This window comes from Schistocerca piceifrons, chromosome 6 (genome assembly GCF_021461385.2).
Source record: "Schistocerca piceifrons isolate TAMUIC-IGC-003096 chromosome 6, iqSchPice1.1, whole genome shotgun sequence".
Lineage (NCBI taxonomy): Eukaryota > Metazoa > Arthropoda > Insecta > Orthoptera > Acrididae > Schistocerca > Schistocerca piceifrons.
The window spans coordinates 324561260-324573359 of NC_060143.1; the positions used below are offsets into that span (position 1 = coordinate 324561260).

Genomic DNA, 12100 nt, shown 5'->3' on the forward strand with positions numbered 1-12100 from the left:
GAAAACTTGTCAGCCAGGGAACTTCCTCCACGTGTGCACTGGAATCAAAGTGACGTGGTGCGAACATGGAATTGGTTCCACTTCACAGATAGTGTTTAACAATTACACAGAACAGGTCGTCCACGTTCTACAGGTGCATGGGATGATCGATAGTTACGACTTCTGAGTCAAAGGAAGCGTGGGCTGAATGAGGCAGAACTGAATTCGGCGTTTTAAAAGGCTACACGACGTCATAAATCGGATCAAACTGTTACGGGGCGCTTGCATCATACGAATCTCCATTCCCGACGACCAAGGGGTGCACCATGTCGTACACAACAGCACCACGGACTCCATTACAAATGGGCAAGAAATCATGCTGAATGGCTGAATGGACGCCCCAAAATTGCGTCGAGTTTCGTTTACAAACGAAACTCGGATCTGTTTGTATCCCTGGTAATCGCAGAGAACCGTGGTTTTGCAGACGACCCGGTAATATCTAACGCCTCAGGTGAAACAAGATGGTGATGGAGTGATGTTCAGGGGGGGCATTACATGGGGTGACCGTAGACCTCTCGTGGTTGTTGAGGGCAATCTCACTGCTTCGCGGACCTACGATAATCTGCAAACAGTAGTGGGACCGTATTGCTAACATGATGGTGACAGTTTCGTCTTGATGGAGGATAACTCGTGCGCTGAACGTCCTGTTCTCATGAACACGTTCCTTCAAAATGCTAGGGTCATTAGAATGGAGAGGGCTGCCTGTTCATCCAACATGAGCCCACTCTGTGTGGGATCGATTGAAACAAACTGTTTTTTGATGTTGAAAACACCCACATGCACTGAGGTGACAAAGAGTCATGTGATAGCGATATGCAGATTTGCAGATGGCGGTACTATCGAGTACACAAGGTACAAAAGGACAGTGCATAGGTGGAGATGTCATTTGTACTCAGGTGATTCATGTAAAAAGATTTACGCACGAAGGAAATAAACAGATTTTGAACGCGGAATGGTCGGTGGAGCTAGACGCATGGAACATTCGATTTCGGAAACTGTTGGGGTATTTAATATTCCGAGATACAAAGTGTCAAGAACGTACCGAGAACACCAGTGTTTGCGTAGAGGTTTCAGTGCTAACTGATAAGCATCATTGAGTGAAATAACCGCAGAAATCAATGTGGGATATACGACGAACGTTGTCGTGTCCTGACATAGGTGGGAGAGGGAGAAAAGGGGTTACTGGCCAGTCTGCGCTCCCGAGCAGTACAGAGCAGAAGGCAGAAGGACAATTCACACTAAAGGCATTTAACTGTTTTCTTCCATCTGACCCACCTCTGGTACAGGCATTTACTAGAAATGCAGGTGGTGAGACTCGGTAGGGAACTCGTTGTGGAGACTCTTGGACTGAGAACTTCGCCAAAATGCGGAATCTAGGGGTTTTAAAGAGTCGATTCGGGGCACTGTTTTTCCCACTTAAAGCCACCCAGCCAATCCCGCAGGTCTCTTGCAGGCGCCTGCCAATCACGGTTTAGTTAGATCCCCTCTACTGCTCCTAAGGCGGGGATGTTAATGCAATTGCACTAACTAAGTCCGTATTTGATATCAACATTATTCAGATGAAAGCTAAACGTTACTGCTCTGCCAAATAAGGCTTGCAACGCTATTGTTATACGTCATTTAGCCCCACCCCTCGGGCTCCCCGGAGGAGGGACTGCTAGGTCAACAGTTTTTGGCGTTTTCGCTCTCTTTCTAACCCTTGTGAGCCTACTGGCGTTGCTGTTCTCAGGGCTGGTATCAAACTGGCTTTATACGCTAGTACGTGCCTGTTGGTTACAAAGTTCTACGGTGGCAACCTACCACAGCGTCTAGACGGCGTATGAAGTTACGCGATTTCAGTTGGTATGAGCTGATTTTAGGGTTTGAATATGGTGCAGACCCGACGAAGCCATGGACCCAAGTTGTCAAGAAGACACTATGCAAGTTGGTAGTGACGTCTTGATGGTGTAAGCTCTGTTTGCATGGAATAGAGTGGGTCCTTTGGTCCAACTGATCATTTGCCATTTGCAGCCCTCATTGACTTCACGGTCCCAAAAAAATAGTTCAAATGGCTCTGAGGACTATGGGACTTAGCTTCTGAGCTCATCAGCCCCCTAGAACTTAGAACTACTTAAACCTAACTAACCTAAGGACACCACACACATCCATGCCCGAGGCAGGATTCGAACCTGCGACCGTAGCGGTCGTGCGGTTCCAGACTGTAGCGCCTAGAAACACTCGGCCACTCCGGCCGGCATTCCAAAACAAACGACAAAATTTTACGGATGAAAATGCCGCAATTGTTCGCGATTGTTTTGAAGAATATTCTGGACAATTCACTCAGATTGTCCGCCATGAATCCTAACGAACATTTATGAGATATAATCGAGAGGTCAGTCCGAGCCCAAAATTTTGCACCGGCAGCACTTTTGCAATTGCGGACGGCTATAGAGGCAGCATGGCTCAGTAGTTCTGCAGGGGACTTCCAATGATTTGTAAATGCATGCTACGTCGAGCTGCTGCACTACTCCGGACAAAAGTAGCTCCGAAACGAGATTGGGCGTACCTTATGACTTGTTTCAACTCAGCGCACTCTAAGCTACTTAGGCAGAACAGTCAGTGAAAAATGCGGCACTTTGGACCAGGGTCACTGAAGGTACGCCACTACGCACTCAGGCCTCTATCTGGCAAGGAAGTGTCCCGCCACGTATTGACGTAGCTCACGAATTCTGTGAATCACCCCCCCCCCCCCCCTCCTACCACCCAATGGGAAACGTAAGATTTTGTCGTTATACAGACGCGCTCAATTTTTTTCTTTTCTTTTTTTTTGGTAGTCTGGGCACATTGCAAATGAATAGATGCGCATTCCTCAGGGCCAATTTTTGATTTCTGTGGCATGAATTTCGAAATAATGGAGTGTTGAAATACTTTTGTTGATGACTGAAGGTAGTAACTGCTCTCTAAAGAACAGTAACCATCGATGACAGTGCAACTTCTCTAGAATAAATGATAGTTAATTGAAACTCTCAGCTGCCGACAGGTGTTGTTGATATACCTCTATGGGGACAGCTGAAAATGTCTGTCCCGACCGGGACTTGAACCCGGGATCTCCTGCTTACAATGCAGACGCTCTATCCACCTGAGCCACTGAGAACACAGATGAATAGCGTGACTGCAGGGATTTATCCCTTGCACACTTCCCGTGAGACCCATATTCCCAATTGTCCAAAATCTACATACGTAATGTACCTAACAGATATTTGTCCATCCAGTCACTACTCGCGCACACTAAGGTGAAGTGTGCACGGGATAAGTCCCTGCAGTCGCGCTATTCATCTGTGTTCTCGGTGGCTCAGATTGCCGTCATGGTAACTCAGCGTGTTCGGTCAGATGGTTTTCTGCCTTGTGAAATAAAACACTGAGTTATTGGATCAACGACGATCTGAAGCGGGTGTCTTGCGACGTCCGCCACGAGCAGATGCAACGAACAAAAACGAACAAAATGAGATTACAAAAAGTAATAAAAAAATGCATAGAGCGTCTGCCATGTAAGCAGGAGATCCCGGGTTCGAGTCCCGGTCGGGGCACAAATTTTCAGCGGTCCCCATCGAGGTATATCAACAAAACCTGTCGGCAGCTGAGGGCTACAATTAATTATCATTTATTTTTGTTGATGTGTTGATAACGGAGATGTTGCGCTACGTTCGTTCTCTTCGATTCCTGCCAGTGTATACGCATGTTCACAGATACGAGCGAATGGGAGTGAACACTGGTGAGTTGACTGCGGTGGCCGGTCCGCCGCTGTTGGCTTCCATTCGCTGCTTAGAAGACGAGGCGCGCTTGCGGCTTACCTTCGTAGAGCCAGTCGGCGACGCCGTTGAAGACGGTGTTGGGCACGCCGGTGCTGGAGACGCGCACGGGCGCCCTGCGGCGCGGGTCTGCGCTGTAGTAGACGTCGTTGTCGTGCACGAAGGCCAGGCTGGAGCCGCGAGGGGACCACACGGCGTGCTGCAGGCGCGGCGCCTGCCGGTCCAGCTCCACCGGCGACACCGAGTACTTGTTCCTGCAACACACCCCCTCCTGTAGCCGAAAAGTCCCACACAGCTTGTTACGGACAAACTGTGATCTACAGTGTCGATCAAAGTTATTTTGGAAGATTGGAAATTTGTGGAAACTACACTACTGGCCATTAAAATTGCTACACCAAGAAGAAATGCAGATGATAAACGGGTATTCATTGGACAAATATATTATACTAGAACTGACATGTGATTACATTTTCACGCAATTTGGGTGCACAGATCCTGAGAAATCAGTACCCAGAACAACCACCTCTGGCCGTAATAACGGCCTTGATACGCCTGGGCATTGAGTCAAACAGAGCTTGGATGGCGTGTACAGGTACAGCTGCCCATGCAGCTTCAACACGATACCACAGTTCATCAAGAATAGTGACTGGCGTACTGTGACGAGCCAGTTACTCGGCCACCATTGACCAGACTTTTCAATTGGTGAGAGATCTGGAGAATGTGCAGGCCAGGGCAGCAATAGAACATTTTCTGTATCCAGAAAGGCCCGTACAGGACCTGCAACATGCGGTCTGGCATTATCCTGCTGAAATATAGGGTTTCGCAGGGACAGAATGAAGGGTAGAGCCACGGGTCGTAACACATTTGAAATGTGACGTCACTGTTCAAAGTGCCGTCAATGCGAGCAAGAGGTGACCGAGACATGTAACCAATGGCACCCCATACCATCATACCGGGTGATACGCCAGTATGGCGATGACGAATACAGAATTCCAATTGCATTCACCGCGTTGTCGCCAAACACGGATGCGACCATCTCGATGATGTAAACAGAACCTGGATTCATCCGAGAAAATGACGTTTTGCCATTCGTGCACCCAGGTTCTTCGTTGAGTACACCATCGCAGGCGCTCCTGTCTCTGATGCAGCGTCAAGGGTAACCGGAGCCATGGTCTCCGAGCTGATAGTCCATGCTGCTGCAAACGTCGTCGAACTGTTTGTTGAGATGGTTGTGTTCTTGCAAACGTCCCCATCTGTTGACTCAGGGATCGAATGTGGCTGCACGATCCGTTACAGCCATGCGGATAAGATGCCTGACATCTCGATGCTAGTGATACGAGGCTGTTGGGATCCAGCACGGCGTTCTGTATTACCCTCCTGAGTCCACCGATTCCAATTCTGCTAACAGTCATTGGATCTCGACCAACGCGAGCAGGAATGTCGCGATACGATAAACCGCAATCGCGATAGGCTACAATCCGACCTTTATCAAAGTCGGAAACGTGATTATACGCATTTTTCCTCCTTACACGAGGCATCACAACGTTTCAAAAGGCAACGCCGGTCAACTGCTGTTTGTGCATGGGAAATCGGTTGGGAACTTTCCTCATGTCAGCACGTTGCAGGTGTAGGTGTGCTTGCTCTGAAAGGCTAACCATTTGCATACCACAGCATCTTCTTCCTGTCGTTTAAATTTCGCTTCTGTAGCACGTCATCTTCGTGGTCTAGCAAATTTAATGGCCAATAGTGTACTATGGGAGCAAACTGCTAAGGTCATCGGTCCCTAGGCTTACACATTACTTAATCCAACTTAAACTAACTTACGTTAAAGACAGCATACAGACCCATGCCCCAGGGAGCACTCGAACCTCCGACGGGGGTAGGAGCGCGAACCGTGACAAGACGCCGAGACCACGCGGCTGCTCCGCGCTCCACATCTAATTCTAAAATTTTTATTTACTTATGGCAATGCCTAAAACCAAGGAATGTTTAATAGTTTTCGGACAAGTTTTCTTAACAGTGCTGAGTTAAGGCTAAACTCAGTCCTTCGTTGTAAAGTTGCTTGGCATCGCACAGAAACTTGTATCAGGGCCCGCGTTCAGAAAAAAGGAGACCGAAAACAACAAACGAAATTGTCGTCCCCGAAAAACCACCCAAAGAGAATACAGCAGCACCCGAAGGCAATCGACGGCTCAAAAATAGTTCATCCTTACATTTTTCCACCTGTGTAATTCAATAATGACCATAAATGTGACTCATTAGCTCTTTCTTTGGAGGTATAATGGCATGACACTTTTTTCGATCTGCATTTTTTACTTTGGGTGATAATTTTGTTTTTCGATCTGTCATATGTGTTAAACGACTAAACACAACATTCTCGAGCTGTTACAAACATGCTGTGACTGTCGGTTTGATATTGCTTGTGTTGTAATTAGTGCCAAATATTTGGTTTTAGAGAGCCTTTGATGTGTGAAAATTGTTGTATCAAAATGCCGAAAAATTTGAAAAATTCAGTGGATAACTTTTGTTATCTATGTGGTGAAGAAACATTTTCGTCTGTAGCTTCTTGCGAAGACTGCGTATCAGTATTATTTTGGTATGAAGGTAGGGGACCAGGAAAAGTAATGGGCTCTGCATATATGTTGTACCTCTGTTCAGTTTTACTAAGAGAATGGCTGAAAAATAACAATGGCAATGGATGGCTATGTCCTATGGTTTCTCGGAAGCCTACAAACTATATTGATAAATAAAATTGACTTCACCTGTGAACCACGATTGTCAATGAGAGAAAGAGTAATAGAGATTCTTTCATCTGCTATTGGAACTACGCCAGATTCAGGTAGTTTACCAGCTCCTACTCCAGCCCTAAAATTATGAGTTTCAAGCAGAAAATGATGAGGATATGGGAGAAGAAAAACCCAGTAAGCCTTACAGAAACCCTGGGTCTGATTTGGCGAAAAAGATGATAAATCTAGATCTGCAGTTGGCACTGATGAGCACGGAATAACATTTCTCCAAGGTATTTCTGTAATGGAACAAACATATCAAGGCCTTAGAATGAAGTAATCCTTGCCTATTACTGCTGATCTGTTTGTAGAGAGTCTGTAGAACTCACTAAAAAGAGACAAGCCAAAAAATAGTGATCTCATATAGCCACTACATAATTATTTTCACTCCCAGCCAATGGCTGTGTGTTCTTCCATAAATTTAAAGCTCTTAGAATATAGCTCTCACAAAAAATGTGAAAGAGACTTCCAATGTTAATGGAGTGTGTAATGTATCACTGTCTGTTAAATCTGTTAAAATATAATACTTCCATCGGGTGTACATCACAGAAACTAGGGCGGTAAATTGTTTGTCACATTTGTTTTTCTCAACCCAAAATTAGTGTAATTTGACTAATGAAGTGGAAGAAACTTTAAACTTTTTGTTGACACTGTAATTAACTTCCTTAGCAACGACAGAGTGCAAATGCGAAATGCTGCTACGTGGTCGGTTAATACAGAGATGGTTAATGCTAGTTGTGGATGACGTTGCAGTTGTCGTCCGATGATGTCCGACATGTTCTCGATTGGAGACAGATATAATCGTTAAGCAGGCCAAGGTAACATGCTGGGACTCTGTGGATGATGATGGGTTACGACAGCACTATGTGGGCGAGCGTTATCCTCCTGGAAAACACCCCTGGAGTGCTGTTCACGAATGCTAGCACAACAGCACCAGACGTACATATTTGCAGTCATGGAGCGTAGGAAACCACGAAAGTGATCCTGCTGTCAGAGGAAATCACGTCGAGTGTTTGTGTGTGTGTGTGTGTGTGTGTGTGTGTGTGTGTGTGTGTAGTACGCAGTCAGCCCGGTTGCAGGTCCTCAACTTGTCTCCTTATATCCTACACACGGCCATCACTGGCACCAAGGCAGAAGCAGTTTTCATCAGAAACGACGATAAACGTCCTCCTTGCCATCAGCGAGGTCTGAGTGGACACTACTGAAGTCGGAAATGGCGGTGGTTTGGGGTCAGCGGAATGCACGCTACAGGGCGTCTGGCTCGGAGCGCTCGTTGAAGCAACCAATCTGTAACAGTTCGTTTGTAAGGTGTCAGGCAAATCCAACATCTTCGATGAAAACCCTGACGTGATAGCAAATCCGGCAGTATGTCACATAGCTCCAAATAAATCCTGACATTAAATTAACCAAAGTAATACGATCAACGAGTGAGCAAATGGAATACCACAGACTAACTCAGGAACGCCTAAATGCATGTCATACCTTCCCACTGTGAAACAGACGCAGTTCCGAGGGGAGGAACGAGAACAGAAGCCGAGAGCAGAATCGTGTAGGCTAGGAGGCCCTACGATAAGGGACGGACACCCACGTCGCCAGCCGACGGCCAAAACCACCCCCCAGCCCATGTTAAAAGATAGAGCCCTCCAGAAGAACAGTATAGATCTTACGATAACACTAAAAGGGCCACACCTGATGCAAGTTTTAGCGTGAGACTTTTTCGCGTCTCTGTTACGTTGCAAACATTAAAAACATTGCCCCACCACGAAAAGCATAACGTTTCTCATTGGATAGACAGAAGTTTTGTAGGCGGAGCTTAAGGCTAACATTGAGACCCTGATTGGTCAGTTGAAAACACAGCCAGATAGCTTTTCTTAAACCAACTAAGTAATTAAAGATAATTGAGGGTCACTGTAGACAATTTTGATAGTTTTCTCTTTTATGAAACTTAACTTAAACCTAGATTATAGATGTGATAGGGCATAGGTCATCCTTCGATCCATTGTAGAACTTGGAAACCCACTCAGGGAATATTCTTTCACATTTTTGTTGAACGCAGTTGGTTTTTATCATCCTGTATTAAAATATTTCCTTTTATCAATAGTGCAATTTATAAACAATGTTTTGTGAGTAGAATAAAAATTCCAGTGGTAAACTTAACTGCTTTTTCGAGGTTATTTTACCAGCTAACTAAAAAATAGGAAAGCCTTGAACCCCTTCCACTACATTTAGTTAGTATTAAGATTCTTTTACAGGGAGTGCAGTGGAGCTGACGTTGAAATCATTAAGTATTTGATTATATCATCGCTAGTCTCACTGAACTCTTCTGAACTCTACATGTCATGTGTGGTCTGGTGTCTCCTTACCAGCAACAGGTCCCAGTTTCAAACTAGTCAATTCCCTAAAAAACACGCTCAGAGCGTCGTTGCGCGACAGTGGTAGGGAGACACAGTTTAGAACAAACAGACACCACGCAGAATGTTAGACGTTGTGTCACTGTTGTTCCAACTGATGCTCAAATTGCTGCTGCAGATGTAGTGCGTGCGGTAGCATTCTCGCTTCCCACGCCCGGGTTCCCGGGTTCGATTCCCGGCGGGGTCAGGGATTTTCTCTGCCTCGTGATGACTGGGTGTTGTGTGCTGTCCTTAGGTTAGTTAGGATTAAGTAGTTCTAAGTTCTAGGGGACTGATGACCATAGATGTTAAGTCCCATAGTGCTCAGAGCCATTTGAACCATTTTTTAGATGTAGTGCGATGCGCCAGAACCATACGCCGAACACGATGGTCTTCCTTCTCGATAGTGCCATGTGGCTGTTCGGAGCTCGGTATTCTTCGGACCGTACATTCTCGTGGCTACAGTCGCCAGCCAGCAGCGGCTAAATTCTTGCCAAGTCTTTATGTAATACCGTGAGAGAAACATTCAGTTTCTCGTAGCCCTGTTACATGACCTGGTTCAAACTCAGCGAGGTGTTGATCACAGCGTCTTTGTAGCTTTAAAGGCATTCTTGACTAACATCAGCTCACCACATCTAATGTCAAAGGTAACACGGCGTGCAGTTTAAGCAAACTGGTTTGCATCCTCATAGTGGCGCTGCTAGCGCATCATTTGCGATGGACGCGATATTTGAATAGACATAATCTTTCAGATGCAGAAACATGGCTACCAACTTTCGCGTATGTCGCACAACTCCTTGGCGTCACGCGTTTTTTGCGTCAGTGTATATTCTACTGCATGAAAAGAAGTGAAACAGACAGATGACATAGTCAGACATTATTGTAACTTCATACAAGTTGCACGCGTACATACCACCAGCGGATACTTGATGATTCGAATTGCAAATCTCTGTGACAACAGAACGACCACCAGAGTCTCTTAGTGCTGTATGTGTTTAGTGTTGTTACCTGCCTAACAGGGGCCAACGACCTTATGGCAGTGGTAACACCGGTTCCCGTCAGATCACCGAAGCTTAACGCTGTCGTGCTGGGTTAGCACTAGGATGGGTAACCATCCGATCCGCCGAGCGCTGTTGGCAAGCGGGGTGCACTCAGCTCTTTTGACGTGAACTAGCGAGCTACACTACTGGCCATTAAAGTAGCTACACCAAGAAGAAATGCAGACGATAAACGGGTATTCATTGGACGAATATATTATACTAGAACTGACATGTGATTACATTTTCACGCAGTGTGGGTGCATAGATCCTGAGAAATCAGTACCCAGAACAACCATCTCTGGCCGTAATAACGGCCTTGATATGCCTGGGCATTGAGTCAAACAGAGCTTGGATGGCGTGTACAGGTACAGCTGCCCATGCAGCTTCAACACGATACCACAGTTTATCAAGAGTAGTGACTGGCGTATTGTGACGAGCCAGTTGCTCGGCCACCATTGACCACACGTTTCCAATTGGTGAGAGATCTGGAGAATGTGCTGGCCAGGGCAGCAGTCGAACATTTTCTGTATCCAGAAAGGCCCGTACAGGACCTGCAACATGCAGTCGTGCATTATCATGCTGAAATGTTGAGTTTAGCATGGATCGAATGAAGGGTAGAGCCACGGGTCGTTACACATCTGAAATGTAACTTCCACTGTTGAAAGCGCCGTCAATGCGAACAAGAGGTGACCGCGACGTGTAACCAATGGCACCTAATACCATCACGATGGGTGATATGCCAGTTTGGCGATGACGAGTACACGCTCCCAATATGCGTTCATAGCGAAGTCGCCAAACACGGATGCAACCATCATGATGCTGTAAATAGAACCTGGATTCATCGTAAAAAATTACATTTTGCCATTCGTGCACCCAGGTTCGTCGTTGAGTACACAGCGCTCCTGTCTGTGATGCAGCGTCAAGGGTAACCGCAGCCATGGTCTCCGAGCTGATAGTCCATGCTGCTGCAAACGTCATCGAACTGTTCGTGCAGATGGTTGTTGTCTTGCAAACGTCCCCATCTGTTGACTCAGGGATCGAACGTGGCTGCGCGATCTGTTACAGCTATGTGGATAAGATGCCTGTCATCTCGACTGCTAGTGATACGAGGCCGTTGGGATCCAGCACGGCGTTCCGTATAACCCTCCTGAATCCACCGATTCCATATTCTGCTAACAGTCATTGGATGTCGACCATCGCGAGCAGCAATGTCACGATACGATAAACCGCAATCGCGATAGGCTACAATCCGACCTTTATCAAAGTCGGAAACGTGATGGTACGCATTTCTCCTCCTCACACGAGGCATCACAACGTTTCAAAAGGCAACGCCGGTCAACTGCTGTTTGTGTATGAGAAATTTGTTGGAAAGTTTCCTCATGTCAGCACGTTGTAGGTGCCGCCACCGGCGCCAACCTTGTGTGAATGCTCTGAAAACCTAATCATTTGCGTATCACAGCATCTGTCGGTTAAATTTCGCTTCTGTAGCATGTCATCTTCGTGGTGTAGCCATTTTAATGGCCAGTACTGTACTTGATAGAGAAGTAGCAGCTCCGGTATCGTAAAGTGATATACGGCCAGGAGAGCGGTGTGCTGACCACATGCCCCTCCACATCCGCATCCGCTGACGCCTGTGGGCTGAGGATGACACGGCGGCCGGTCGGCCCTTCATGGCCTGTTCGGGCGGAGTTTTTTTTACCTGTTTAATATGGCGTGGTGGTGAACAGCATCATATGTTGAATATTCATTGTGAAGGACTGTATTATAAATACCTGACGGTTTGAAAGAGAAAATGTGAACTTTCACGGTCGGCAATGGCACAATTAATAAAATGTTCCGGTCTATTTGCCGTGGTCGAACTGATTTCACCTTAAAACACGGCGTTTCGTCTCCATCTGCGGAGGACATTTTCAAGGGGGATGGTAGCTTTGTTGGTTGTCCGATTCACACCCTGTCTCCCAACTGACTGTAGTCAAACTAGGGAATTACCATCACATACGCAGGCTATCGTTAACACCCAAACGCAGGCGGCTGCGCTTCGACTCGTTCCGTGGCGG

The 12100-nt window shown here is 46.5% G+C and overlaps 1 protein-coding gene across 1 annotated transcript in view; it reads right to left on the bottom strand.

Annotated features, from left to right (window-relative positions):
- The window catches only part of LOC124802913 (prolyl endopeptidase FAP-like), a 760857-nt gene that overhangs the window by 216702 nt on the left and 532055 nt on the right, over positions 1–12100 (bottom strand). Inside the window, exon 5 of the mRNA XM_047263983.1 lies at positions 3870–4081. Coding sequence (XP_047119939.1) covers positions 3870–4081 — 212 coding nt within the window. The remainder of the gene's footprint in view (positions 1–3869; positions 4082–12100) is intronic.